At 30.4% G+C, this 15,537-nt stretch overlaps 3 protein-coding genes across 3 annotated transcripts in view; 1 reads left to right on the forward strand and 2 right to left on the reverse strand.

Annotated features, from left to right (window-relative positions):
• The window catches only part of LOC107449245 (uncharacterized), a 38,407-nt gene extending 32,908 nt beyond the window's left edge, over positions 1-5,499 (reverse strand). The window contains exon 1 of the mRNA XM_071182502.1: positions 5,305-5,499. The gene's annotated coding sequence lies outside the window, so the exon portion shown is untranslated. The remainder of the gene's footprint in view (positions 1-5,304) is intronic.
• The window catches only part of LOC139424817 (uncharacterized), a 204,252-nt gene that overhangs the window by 90,166 nt on the left and 98,549 nt on the right, over positions 1-15,537 (forward strand). The window lies entirely within an intron of this gene.
• LOC107446204 (uncharacterized) overlaps positions 1-15,537 on the reverse strand; it is a 68,211-nt gene that overhangs the window by 18,854 nt on the left and 33,820 nt on the right. Inside the window, exon 5 of the mRNA XM_071181830.1 lies at positions 9,711-10,386. Coding sequence (XP_071037931.1) covers positions 9,711-10,386 — 676 coding nt within the window. The remainder of the gene's footprint in view (positions 1-9,710; positions 10,387-15,537) is intronic.

Below are 15,537 nucleotides of genomic sequence, written 5' to 3' on the forward strand. Positions count from 1 at the left end.
TTTTTTTTTTTTTTTTATACACACAAATAGTTTTGATTTAAATATAATTTGAAATTTTATTCTATTCATTGTGTTTTTTATAAATACTATATTTCTTGATATTTAAATTAGAGTAATAATTTAATTTTTCAATAAAATAACATCATTTGTAAGTATTGCTTAAAATATTCAAAGGATTGGATTCTTTATCAGTTAATTTTAATACATATTTTCTTACGAACGATAATCTGGATAACTGAAATATTTTAACAAAAAACTAATTTGTCATATTGCACTTTTAATAAAAGGTGAATGTTAACGTACGCAACTTTTTGGAAACTCGTGTTGCTGAAAAACACACTTCATTGAGATTTTAAAAGGTTTCTCAAAGTTTAGAAGTGTACAAGTCATTTCTTATAATTTTAAAAAACTGGAAATTAAAAGTGATGATGAATTGATGAGTTTATTCTAATACAAGAATTTATTTCTTAACTTTGTTCAATTAAATATTCTAAATCCTGTTTATTAAATTTTTTTGCCTATTTATAAAAATAAAGGTCGCAAGTAGTACATTCTGGAGAAATCATTGTATAGTCTAACTTTTTAATAATTATAATCCCTGTTAAATAACTTCCATTTACATTGAACTAATTTTGAACTTAAAAACCTTTATTAAAAAGTTAAAAAAAATGTCAAATAGTATTAATTATTGAAACATTATAATAAATAAAATAAAATTATATTTAAAACAACGATGTTTGCAAACAGAGAAATCTTTATTAAAAAAAGGAAATTTTGTAATTTTAATTAAAGAATAATATTTAAATTTTAAAAAACTGCAATACATAAAATAAAATTATATTTAAATTTAAATTATTTGTAACCAGAAAATGAAATAAAGTGATCCAAAACTGGAATGAAATTCAAAACGTCAAGACAGGCTAGGTTACTGAGCCGTTAACTGAGAGAAGATTTAATGTAAAGTTTGAATAAAATTTTAAATTCGATTTTCTCTATATTGGATGGCTTGTGTGCTCTATTATTTAAAGGAGACATGCTTAAAATATAAAGTTTTACACTAAATTTCATCCTAAAATATTTCCCTAAAATGAAATTAATTGCGTGTAGCTCAAGTGCATTTGGTTATAAACTTTCTATTTTGACAGCAAACTAAGATTTCAGAAGTGTGAATGCTATGACACTAACGTTAAAAACATGATCATTATTTCCTCTTGTAAACGAGTAAACTTAAAAGTTAATTTTTACAAATTTATTCAAATGCCACGTAAAACTTTCAACGAATCAGCCCTTCATATATTAGTCCAGTTATTTCTTTAATTTTGGATTTTCCTGCTTATTGCAAATTTAGAAACATTTCTAACATGTTCATCTCTATTTTTCCGTGATATTGGTAGGCAATTATCAAACGCGAGAACAATTACGTAACCAGCAGCTAATTTCGAATTCTGTTGATATCTGTATTATGTGCACAACATACTCTTTTTGGAAAAAAAAATTAATCTAAAGCACAACTGAAGGAACAAAAAAAAGCGATACTATAGTTTAGGTTCTATACACAAGAACCTTCCTCAATGTCTGAACATATAATTACAGAAAAAAGGTAAAGAAACAAGCAATATGCGATGAGAAAAAAAACAATATGGTAAACGCCATCTAATTTTGAATTCTATTGATATCTATATTATTTACACTAAAGACTCATTGTTTAGCAACATACTCTTCTTTACAAAACAAAAAAACACAGATGAAGGTATAGAAATGGAGATAGAGTTAAGGTTCTATAAACAAGAACCTTCTTCAGTATCTTAACACAAAATGAGAAAAGAAAGGTAAATACCATAATGTGATACCATGAAAAGGAACTATAACATTAACAGCAGTAAATTTTGAATTCTATTGATATCTCTACTCTATGTACAAAATATTCATTGTTTACTCAACAAAATTTTCTTGATAAAGTAAAGTTACTAAAAATTAAGCACAAATAAAGGTACAATAATTGAGATATTTTCCTCTATAAACAAGAACGTTCTTCAGTATCGTAACATAAAATGCCGGAAAAAAGTTATAGAGACGAAAAGTTGTGATAAGAAAAAAACAATAACTTAAAAAGCAATTAATTTTGAACTCTATTGATATCTATATTACTTAAACTAAAGATTCAATGTTTAAGAAACATACTTTAAAACACAAATCGAAATATAAAGCACAAATGAAGGCATAGAAATTGATATATTATAGGTAAGGTTGTATGAACAAGAACCTTCTTACATATCTCAACACAAAATGAGAAAAGAAAGGACTAAATACAGAAATTAAACAAACTATTGTTTAGGGACATAAACAAGAACATTCCTCACTGTCTATAAACACAGAATGACAAAAAAAGGTAACGAAACAAACAATGTGTAATTGGGAAAAAGATTAATAATGTCAACAACAGCTAATTTTGAAATCTACTGAATTATAACTAAATATTCATACCTATCTAAATATTTATTTTTTATTCAAAATTATTTTCTTGATAAAAAAAACAAACAACGGGATATAAAGCACAAATGATACAAAACAGATATTTTACAATGGCACTTATAACATTAATGTAGTATATACCTGGCAAATGTTTACCGGACAGCGTCACTTAACATTAAAAAAAAACATCAGTGAACGGTATGCCAGGCAACTATTTATCGGGTAGTGACACTTAACTTTAAAACTAAAAACAAAAACAAAAAGGAAAAAGAACGCATAAAAACTTATTTTTTATTCAAAATCATTTTCTTGGTAAAGAAAAACAACAGGATATAAAGTACAAATGATACAAAACAGACATGCTACAAAGGCACTTATAACATTAATGTAGTGTTTACCTGGCAAATGTTTACCGGACAGCGTCACTTAACATTAAAAAAAAACATCAGTGAACGGTATGCCAGGCAACTATTTATCGGGTAGTGACACTTAACTTTAAAACTAAAAACAAAAACAAAAAGGAAAAAGAACGCATAAAAACTTATTTTTTATTCAAAATCATTTTCTTGGTAAAGAAAAACAACAGGATATAAAGTACAAATGATACAAAACAGACATGCTACAAAGGCACTTATAACATTAATGTAGTGTTTACCTGGCAAATGTTTACCGGACAGCGTCACTTAACATTAAAAAAAAACATCAGTGAACGGTATGCCAGGCAACTATTTATCGGGTAGTGACACTTAACTTTAAAACTAAAAACAAAAACAAAAAGGAAAAAGAACGCATAAAAACTTATTTTTTATTCAAAATCATTTTCTTGGTAAAGAAAAACAACAGGATATAAAGTACAAATGATACAAAACAGACATGCTACAAAGGCACTTATAACATTAATGTAGTGTTTACCTGGCAAATGTTTACCGGACAGCGTCACTTAACATTAAAAAAAAACATCAGTGAACGGTATGCCAGGCAACTATTTATCGGGTAGTGACACTTAACTTTAAAACTAAAAACAAAAACAAAAAGGAAAAAGAACGCATAAAAACTTATTTTTTATTCAAAATCATTTTCTTGGTAAAGAAAAACAACAGGATATAAAGTACAAATGATACAAAACAGACATGCTACAAAGGCACTTATAACATTAATGTAGTGTTTACCTGGCAAATGTTTACCGGACAGCGTCACTTAACATTAAAAAAAAACATCAGTGAACGGTATGCCAGGCAACTATTTATCGGGTAGTGACACTTAACTTTAAAACTAAAAACAAAAACAAAAAGGAAAAAGAACGCATAAAAACTTATTTTTTATTCAAAATCATTTTCTTGGTAAAGAAAAACAACAGGATATAAAGTACAAATGATACAAAACAGACATGCTACAAAGGCACTTATAACATTAATGTAGTGTTTACCAGGCAAATGTTTACCGGACAGCGTCACTTAACATTAAAAAAAAAAACATCAGTGAACGGTATGCCAGGCAACTATTTATCGGGTAGTGACACTTAACTTTAAAACTAAAAACAAAAACCAAAAAGAAAAAGAACTGAACGATAAAAAAATAATTGTCCTTTATGGAGGTAGATCACATATTGGTATAATACCCTTTTCTATTTATGAAAAAAAATAATAACTAAAAATAATAAAAATAATAATAATAAACAATAATAACTTTCCTCATTAAATTATAGGACTAAAACAATGGTTCTCAATTTTTTTCGGTTACGGAACACTAAATGCAACAGCCTTTTTCAGTCGAACCCCGATTTTATAAATAAAGTTCATTAACAACTATAAACATAAAAACAAAAAAAAAAAAGATAAAAAGTAAGAAAAAGACTGTGAATTTATTTAATATTTTTTTTTTGCATTGTTTTATCAACAACAATCTTAAAGCTTATATTTAGGTTAGACAGCCAAATTTGCAGGTCCGTAGTGGTTTGTAGTTAAACAGTTTTTGCCGCCAGCGTAGGTAAAAAGTGAATAAAATAATCTGAATTATTAAGGTTTGTGTAAAAAGAGCTGTTATTAACTATGAGAATGGTTATCAGAAAAAAAATAATTCTTTATTCTTGAATTTGGTTATTTTTATGTTTTGAATTATTAAGTTTGAGGATAAAAACTAATGCATTAATTAGAATGTAAATTCTTTTCGTAATTCCTTTTTGTTTTCGTATTTTGCAATAACCATGCGTTGTTATTGAAAAGTGTGTACATTAATTTTTGTTTCTTCCTTTTTCATTAGCATTTAACATAAGTAAATTCTCAAAATTAACGGTAGTAAGTAATAGATTATTGGTTGGATAAACACATGGTTACTGTGGTTTTGAATTGATTTTAAAAAAATACAACTCACGGAACCCCTGGGAACTTCCAATGGATCCTTAAGGTTCAGCGGAACACCATTTGTGAATAAGTGATTTAGAACAATAATTTAACAAGAAATACTAACAGTCAAATATTCTTTATACATTCGTATTGCACTTCTTTTGATATTTTTAGTTGTTTCGAAAGAACAGATACTTTCACTCTATTTTATATAGCAGACAGAACTGTCCACCTTAAAATCCGCTCTATATTTTGTATTCAATAATATCAAACGCAAACTATCAATTTTACCAAAATAAAATAACCTTAAATTTGATTAATAAAGCTGTTTACTTGGTCAATGACTTTATCAAAGATTTTAGTGAACGTTGTGTATAATAAAAAGTAAGGAAAACAAAGAATGAAAACCATTTAGCCACTGTTTTTATTAAATAAATCGTTATTTTTTAGAAACATGAAATTTAAAATTTATAGTAAATTTAATGTTTACCTGAGCAAGGCTAATGCAGATTTATTTCAGGAAGACATAGATGATAGATAGTTATTTATTTTAAATAATGTCTGATACTTTTTTCAGGTCAGGTAAAGAGTACTTTCACAACGCATTGACAATCAAGCATTAAAGGAATGGAAGGAAACGCTGAAAGTTCGATGAGGTAAAAGAATGATAAATTTCAAGGACTGATAAAGAATAAAAAATAACAGATAACGGACAGTTTCATTGCCTGCATTAAGATATACTTACGTCACGGAGAAGAATTGATAAAATAATTGAACTTTTTAGAGCAGTGTTTCTTAACCTTTTTGGTACAATGGACCCCTTTTAAAAAATTTTATGATGTCTCGGACCCCCCCCCCCCCCCNGTCTTGGCCCCCCCCCCTGTGAAAAAAATAATTACAGAAAACATCAATTATTAGAAAACATTTAATTTTATTATTTTAATAGTGTACAAATTTTTAAAACTAAAATTTTTAATGTGAAAGTTGTTGCTACTTTTCCTTAATTAATAAATTGAATTGAGGGATGGTTTTCGACAAAGCAACGCGCATATCATGTTCAACATTCAATCGATTTCGATGTTTTGTTTTTATTGTCTCGAGAGTGGAAAATCCCGCTTCGTTAAGATATACTGTGGCGCAGAATTATAGCTGCCATAGCTCTCTTTACAAGCAATGGGTAGGCTCAGGGCTCGAAAAAACTCAGAAATTTTACCCGTCCCAGAGGACGGCTTGTCCAACAATGTACCCGTCCTCCTTTGAAACTAAACCGTCACTTCTAAATAAATAAAAATATAATTTTCTCTTATTTATTACAAACAATCACACAATGAATTAGTAGTTACTAGGATTACAAATACTAGGATAACATTATACGGTAATAAAAGAAATACTAGGTTACTAATAGTAAAACCTAGTATTTATTTATTGAAATAATTTATTTCCTTAATGAAATAATTTAAATAACAAAGGTCAAGTTATCTGTCAATTATCATGTCAATTTATCCGATGATACTGCGTTTTTTAAATGAATCAAATTCGACGTTTGCCAGTTCCACAATCAAGCCAATGATTTACAGAGGTTTCTGCACAGAAATCTGAAGGAGGTTTTTCATTTAGGTAGATGTTCATAATTGCGTTTAACGCTTCTTGTTTAAGACCAGTAAGTAATGTGTTTTTTTGTAAGTTCATTGCTGAAAAGCCCCTTTCAACCGCTGCAGTACTCCTAGACAGAGAAAACATCAATTCCACCATGCGCAGTATGTTGTTGTATTTCGAGATTAGAGGGTCATTTTAGAAGTGAGGAGCTAGACTCTTGTAAGATAACAAAAATTGAAAATATATCACGAACATTAACGGAAAATGGCCGTCCGCGCGGACGTTGGATTCGAGAAATTTGTTGTCCGCGGGGAATTTTTGACCGCCGAGGACGGGCGGATGGGCGGTTTTTTGAGCCCTGGGTAGGCTTCTCTCACAGAAGACCAGAACTCTTCGAGTGTTTTTGAATCGAAATTCATTTTTAGGAAGAACTTTGTTCTAAGATCAATAAGCTCATCTTTGACAAGGTTCATATCGATATTGTCGATATCACAAAGAAAAGGATTACGAATCCACAACTCATCTTTTATATTTATCTCATCCAAATTAAAATATTTTTAAAATGAAACCTGAAGTACTTCCAGGTGTTTACAGATTTCATTTTTCAAGTTATTCAGTAACAAATTATCTTGCCGAGATCCATTTTCAGAAAGCACTTCGTTCAATATTTGAAAGTTTGCATAGATCTCATTTTGAATTCTATTTTTTCAAAGTGGCATTTTCAATATGAATGCTTGTAATCTCTCAGTTGCATCCATGATGGTGATATCTGGCCCTTGAATTAAAAGACTTTTATTGTTCATGTGGTTAAAAGTATTTGCCAGGTAAGCCAACTTATATGTAAAATCTTTTTTCTTCTAAATATTCGAAGAGTGGTAATCTTTTTCTTCTAGAAACTTCTGTTTCAACATGAAAATTCGCTTCAAAACCTGCCCTTCTGTGTGGTACAGAAATACCTCATGTTCTGCGTCCTTTCTTGACACAGTGTTTTAAAAAGACGATGATCAAGAGCTCTACTTCTGATAAAATTCACAGTTTAAATAACTATTGATAATACTTCTTTTAAGCTGGTTGGAAGAGTTTTTGTAGCCTGTGCATGTCTATGTAAAAAACAATAAGTAACAAGAACATTAGGATACTCTTTTTTTTACCAACAAACGAGATTTATAGCCAAGCATCGCAGGTTCTCCATCTGTACAAAGTGAATGAAGTTTTTCTTTCCAGTCGAAGTCGTGTTTGGTAAAGAAAACATTTAACATTGCTACAACATCAACTGCCTTTGTCATTTGCAAAAGAGACTCACCAAATGAGAATTCCTCTTTGATAGTATCGATTCATCGATGATCTGTTTCAAGATATTGCAAGAAATTTCAACTATTCTTGAATGTATCGCATCATTTGACAATGGAATAGCTTCAAGTTTTTTTCTCTGTTCCAGTCCACAAAATAATTAAACCATTTTCAGCGCACATGGCTTAATTAACGTCTCTCTAATAGTATGCGGTTTCCTGCTTTTGGCAATACGATATGCAACTTTGAGAGATGCCTCAACCAGAGGTTTTTGTGGAATACCAAATCCAAGTTTGGTTAATGTTCCTGATTTCAAAAGTTGGGCTTTCTTTTTAGAAAAAAATTCTAGATCTAGAAACCTGGACAAGGTGTCAAATGTACGTAACTTGATTAGGGATGAAAAAAAATAGCACAGCGGACGTCATCAGGGAGTTGCCTCTGATGGTGCAAACTGAAAGCCGGTTAGTGGAGGATGTTAAAAATATGACAGGGATATTAGAGGGCTGTGTGCAGTCAGCACTGAATTTGGGGTATCTCGATCACCTAGTTTCAAATATCTACATATGTATTTTCACCTTTTAGAGAAAAAAAAGTTCAATGTTATTTAAATATTATTGATCCAAACGTTTTACAAATTAGGAGTAGTTGGCGGACCCCCAAAATATGACCCACGGACCCCTAAGGGGTCCATGAACCACAGGTTAAGAAACCCTGCTTTAGAGTAAGGTAGAGTTGTACTCAATTTTACTTTTTTTCATAGTATTTTTCATCTTTCGAGTGTAAACGATATTCTTATCATCAAGATTAATTGAACTCACTATAAAAAATTCAATATTAATCTTCACATTTAAGTATCACGTCTCATAAAGGAAGAGTTTAGTGCACTGTTAGAATTTCTATTCTAAAATTAAGGTAAAATAACCGGTAAGAGTCGGTCAATCCAATTAACCTTGAACAAGATAAATAACATTTTTTAACCTTTACGATTTTGAAACAGCTTACAAGTAATATGGTTAAGAAACAGTGGATACAAAATTATATGGCTTCTGAACCATTTACTGCTAGCAAGGTTTCAAAACCATAAAAAAGAAAATTCGTTGGACATTGAAGCTAGGATTTTTCATAGGTAATAGATATTTTAATTAATTGTTGATTGAGTTGTGTTTCTTAAATAAACCTTATTATGTGGTTTAATTAGTTTAGATTGTTTCACTTATCGAAAGAGATTGGAAATACTACAGCTCTATGGTGCTGCCATCTATGCGTGAGTGAAAGTATGGTATTCAAATATTCCAGAGACACAAATTGGGGAGTTCACTGACATTGGAAAGTTTTCACTCGGAAAGAGAATGAATCGACAGATTAGCTCTCTCTTCTACAACATGTACCCAATTACAAGGCACTAACTGGCTTCATTGGAGCCATTAAAATCTGGTTGTTTACAGTTTTAGGGGAAATTATCGAATAAACGGTTTTTATCGCAGTTAACAGTTCGATTACCATCCTATTTATGATTATTTGGCGACTTCACTTTATGGTAAAATAACAGTTTAATAAATTATTACTTAACCATTTTGTCTAAGAAATTCTTAAGAGTGTGGAAGAGGGTGCCAAGAACCATATTTTGAACAAATTTCTGAAAAACCAAAGATCTCTCTAGTACCATTTTCTCTTAAAATAGTAAAAAATTGCTTAGGATTCATTTTAATCTTCCAAGACAGTTAATAAGTTTGTCAAGTTCCTCGTTTAAATATTAACCAGCGTGTGACCGAGCTCCGCTCGGAGAAAACAGGTATCGAAGCTAACTCGAAGATTTAAATTTTCAATTGTGATTTATCAAAACAATACATGCCATAAGAAAATTTGTGAAACCATTGGTGAAAAGATAACCGGTTAAAGTGCACCATTGTAAACTATCTAAACAAAGTTTGGAAAGGGAACTATTCTATACAAAGGTAAAGTTTGAAAAGTCATAGGAAATAAAATGTAATTGATAACAAAAAATTATACAATTAAAGACACTGTTCACAACGAATTCGTAAATTTGCTTCCGTTCATCCGCTTCTTGAAAATTCTTGTCCAGGAAAAGGCGTCGATGAGAGAGGTATTGTCGAGCATAAAAGACGATGTAAACTCCGCAGGAAGACGCGTCATCTTGGTGGTTGTAAGCGTTGCGAGGTTTCACGATGCATCCTTTCAGCTTTTCATTCGTAACAACGGTATTCAAAACGTGTCGCAGTATTTTTCTCAAAACAGCATCGATGGGCAGCGGGTTGTCGACTGGATCGCAGACTAATAGTTGACGTTCTCCATAGCTTGCTTCGTAAATTCCTAGCATCCAGTGCTCGCCTCTATCCATTTGAGCTCTCTTGTGAATGGGAATGAGTAGCACGTCGAATCCTTGTTGAACGCCGTATAGATAGTTGGAAGCCTTGTTCTGGTCGCTGATATCGTTGAGAAGAGCCATTCCTTCATAAGCGCCATCCGCTGTTGTAACGTAGAAGCGTGCGACAAATTCAGGGTGAAGTACGGCAACTTTGACGGTCGGGTAAGCTTGTTCGGCGTAATGGAGAAGCATTCTGACAATGACGGTATCTTCTAGTTGTCCATTTGCGGGTAGAATTGAGTTGATCGCTTGTTGTTCCAAAATTCCGGCTCCTTGAAGAATTTCATGTAGAGGTGCGTTCTGCATGTTGAAAATGTAGCTTGAAATCTGATGAATGTTGAAATGTCGGACTTTGTTGACGGTGATTTTAACACAAAAGTTAAACTTTTCTCCACTTTGATAAATGTAAACTAATGCGAACCTTACAATTAAATTATTAATTCCTTCGTATATTATTGGTTTAAGTTGTCGAAAATTAATATTTCAATTGTAAGGTTCGCATTAGCATACATTTATAAGAGTGGAGAAAAGTATCTATAGCCATTATGGCGAACTAATAAAGTTTGAAAATATCCTATCTGTAACTCCGAACTGCTCGACCGTAGCGCTTCAAAACCGGCGCCAATCGATTCCTCGTGGCCAAAAACCCCAGACCCCCAAGTTTACCGGAGTTTATTAATTCTGGGGCGATTTTCGACTTGGCAACCATTCCTCGTATTATAGTATAAGATTGGCGATATATTTATTACCTCCTGAAGTATATAGTAAAGAGTATTGCATTGAAGGTATAGACGCTATAAAGTTTAAAACTCAATTGGCTTTCATTATTTCTAATTATCATAGGGCACTAACAACTTCATTGGTTCAATTGATTTTCAATATGATATCAAAGCCAATTAAATAGCACGAAATTCTTTAGGGTATGATATGAGTTCAAATTCTTTCTAGTACCATAACGGGTAGACCGCATTCATTAACAAAATCTCTGTCTTATCTTTTACCACAACGGATTTTATATAATGACACAATGCTTGATCTGAATGAAATTAAAAAATGCCTGGATTACCTAGCTTAAGTCGAGTCACTTTTCCCCATGATCTTTGTGCAAACTTTTGATTTAGATTGGCTGTTGCCAATCATGTGGATGAACATTCGCCATATTGGTGACTAGTTTGAACGGCTAAATATCATTGCACCTGATCTGGTATTTCTACTTTTTCTTTTTCTTAACTTGTTTCATACTTTTAAATTACTATTGACAGGTTATTGCGCATTTGGGTATTCTAATACGTCAAATTTAGGTTTACCTGTTGGAGATTGCCATAAAAAACGACGGACAGTATGGCTGCATAGAATAGGCGGAGTAAAATGGAATCCAAACAAAGACACCACCACTCACGAATGAGTGGTGGTGCCATCTATCCGCGATATTCTGAGCCAAGACCTACTTTCCCCCTCTCTGGTCAATTAAAAGATGCACCTTCCTGACCTGTATTTTGTTACAAGCTAAAGGCTGATTAGCTTGGATTGTCCAAGTGTTATTAGAAGCAAGAGCAGGATTTGTTTATTATTATGCTGAATCATTTTTTGGATCAGACTTAATCGGATGCTTGCAAGCGACTTCTTGCCTGAGTGTCGAACCAGACTGGTTGCCGAATTGTGACGCAATGAATTGTCCCGATTTACTCACACTTACAGGTTTTCATTTGATAGTGCCATGTTATACATAGATATGATGAAGCACTTCCTGATTTTTAATCTTATGTTACTCTTTATATTACCTGGATCTTGAATTAAGCACTCGGTACTGTATCCTTTTTAAAATTCAGTTTTCGAAAAGAATTCTAATAATATGTATCAAAGGTAGTCATTTCGTAATCATTATTCCAAAAAGAGCAAAAGAATTTCAAATAGTTTTTTTTGATTTTTCGATGAAATTTATACCTCTTTGAGAGACCGATCGGAGCTTAAAAAATGACAATGTAATAGTTCAAATCGTATGCACAAATGGCTAAAGTTATTTAATCCTATCCTGAAATTTAATCACGATTTCTTCGGACATAAAGCATTGGATTTTATGGCTGTGAATTAGAAAAAAATTTGTTAGTAACAGGTTGTCTTAGGAATTATTACAGAAAAGTATAATTGATATATTCAGGCCCTAAAATGTAATTGGACATACTTTAGGTCAGTGATTCTCAACCACTGTGCCGCGGCACTTTTGTGTGCCACCAAATTCTTAAAATGTGCCGCAAAGTATTAGAAATGATACAGTAAAAATTATAATGCTTTTTTTATTACAAGTAAAGTTTAAACTAAAGAAAAGTGTATTGATGTATATTATTATATATATACTTTTTATAATTTTTCCACGCTTTAACCGCGTGAACATCTCTTTGTGGGCGATTGTCTTGTCTCTGATAATCTTAAAATAAGAAGGAAGTGTTTAAATTGTCTTTGACACACAATTTTAAAAAATGTTGAAATTTGTAGGAAATTTAATGACTATTAAAATTATTAATTACCAAAGGCTAAAACAAGCTAGATACTAACTTCCCAGCGAAAATAAAAGCTAATCATTAAAGTAAGCTATGCCGTTAATAGTTATAAAAACAAACTAACAAAGGATAACTAGCAAAAAAATAATAAGCTAACAATTAATAATTAGCAAAAAAACTAGTTAACAAGAAATAAAAAAAAATAACAATGTAAAAAAAACAACATTTAATAACTATAGAAAACAGGCTAACAATTAATAAGTAGCAAAGAAGAACTGTTACTATCTAATAAAAAATTAGTCGAAAGAAATAATTAAATAATGTACTTTTGTAGTACATATTATTTTATTTCACATTCAAAATTATTCTCACAAACTATTTAACACAGTGTATTATAGGTAAGTAAACAACTTTTAAACTAATTTTTTTCATTGTGTGCCTTCAAATTTCAAAATCGTTATAAGTGTGCCGCCACAAAAAAAAAAGGTTGAGATACACTGCTTAGGCTATCACTGAAACTTATTAGAAAAGAAAATCAGGCATTTTGTTAATCAATGGTATTTCTTTTTTCTATAGTATACGACCTTCTTTTTTTGAAATTTCAAATTAAATAAAGTTGTCTTCATAAATCCTTAGACAGAGAAAGTTAAACTTGTTTTTCTTTTTCTGTTATGAAACAATTTGTTAAATTTTTTGTATTTGCAAAAAAAAAAAAAAAAAAAAAAAAAAAAAAAAAAAAAAAAAAAATCGAAGGAACTATTTAAAAGTTCTTGTAAACCCAATAACATACATATTAACAAAATAAATTATTTATACAAAAAAAACTTGACGGCAACCATTCCACTGGTTGATTTACTCATAAATATAAATAAGATCCTTTCAAAACATCATAAGTAAATTTTATTTCCGTATAAACAGAATCACCAACCAAAATCTTGTCCACTTTACGACTAGCAAGAGTGATTAAATCGCGAATGGAGCTTTGTGATTTCCGATTTAAATTTTTTACCTTTGATCTTTAGAAATGAAGTTGCAGTTGTTTTTCGTATGCTGACAGACGTAACCGAAACTTGAAGTAAACTCACCAAGCGAAATTGAAATATTTTTTTTCTTTCTTTTTGCTTAGAGTATCTGAACAAATTATATGTTTAAGACAAGCAAAATTAATTTTCAGTAATTAATTTTAAATTTATAATTCTTTTATCAGAATTTTCCTATTTTTCAGAATCCTTTTGCTTTTTAAATGCACTTTATGAAGAATGCTGATTTTGAGAAAATTTTCTAACGCTAACGCACTCACAAAAAAAAAAAAAAAAAAAAAAAAAAATNAAAAAAAAAAAAACAAAAAAAAAAAAAAAAAATTGGAATTCTTAGAAATTTTGAATGTAGATTTTGTATAATGATACAATGTTTTTGAACTAAAAGCTTAGATCTAAGTTTAAATTTACTATTTTTTAAGGCTTTAAGTAAGAATATTTAGAATTTTACTTTAAAAATTCGATTTTAAACAATGTATTGAGTTCAATTTCATTGTGTGTTTAGAATTTTTTCTTAAGAGTTTGGTTAAAAACAAGCTCAAATTCGCCCTTATTTTGAAAAATATTTTTAAAAACTTTACTTTGATTTTATTATTTTAGGGCACCCGCTTACGAAGCATAAAATTAAAATTTTAATTTAGTTTTTAAAAAAAAAATACTTGTGTAATACCACGCGGATACCTTAAGGCCCACTGATAGCTCTTTTTGTTATATCAAACAAAGAATTTTACCTTCAATTTCTGAACCTAACACTCTTAATATTTTCTGCAGCCCAAACACCAAATAATAAATAGGTTGTTTTCTTTGAATCTCTTGGATCAAGACCATATTATTGTTGTTTTCTTCCATTGTTCCAAAGGGAGTGTTCCGAATAATTTTTAAAATATGAATTAGCTGAATTTATAACAAAATAAGTAACACACAGTCCATAAAATGCTTTAACAGCACGATTAAAAGCAATGTCATACCCTTCAACAGATATAGTGAACTAAAGAAAAAAGTCTTCGATCAAAGAGATTTTTTAAAAACTTATTTCAGAAATCTGAAATTGATGAACTTCTTCTTTTTACATATTTGTTTAAATTACATAAATACAGTTTGTGGAGATATTTGTTTTTATTTTTTATGTATAAAAATAACAAAGTTTCTTCCCATCACAAATAAAAATATTTTCTGAAACTACGGAAATTCTGTAAAAGTTGAGGGGTATGTAAAATAATAAACAGAGTTGAACTTATCTACACAGGTTGTCTCGTAAATGTAGCATACTTCGTTACATGTTGAGACAAGCTTCTAGGGAAGGTAGGGTAAATCATAAGGATTAAGTACCGCATAGTAACCCACGGCCGGAAATGCCCTTGTACTCCTTTAGGGGCACTTTCCTCTGAGGAAATTCTTTCACGTGAGCCTTTGAAGAAGCATTTTTACTTATTTAAATTATCTTAATTTCATGTTAGTTTTATGTTATTAAGTAAATAGTGACGAAAACTGAATTTAAATTGATCCAGTATTCGGTTTTTAATCGCAATCGAATGATATGATGGCTAATTTGCCTAATCATAAAATTAATATTAAACAGCAATTTCTGTGCCTATAGTAATGTAATTTGACAGTATTTATTAGAAAATATAAAATTATAATGAAGTTAAGAAAATTAAGATGAATAAAAGTAATTGTTCGAAAGCACTCGTAGAAGCAGTTTGTAATAGGGTAGTGCTCCTAGCTGCGTACGATATTTTCGATCATGGTTTCCTATAAAATCCTTAATTTTTTTGATCTGTCCTAATTACACTAGACTCCTGTTTGCTTATGAGTAAATAAATAAATAATACATAAACAATTGTATGAAGGACTAACATACAAGTAAGACTTTGAATAGTATGATTTTTATATGCTAGTAAGTATATATATATATA

Source organism: Parasteatoda tepidariorum, chromosome 6, assembly GCF_043381705.1.
Source record: "Parasteatoda tepidariorum isolate YZ-2023 chromosome 6, CAS_Ptep_4.0, whole genome shotgun sequence".
NCBI lineage: Eukaryota > Metazoa > Arthropoda > Arachnida > Araneae > Theridiidae > Parasteatoda > Parasteatoda tepidariorum.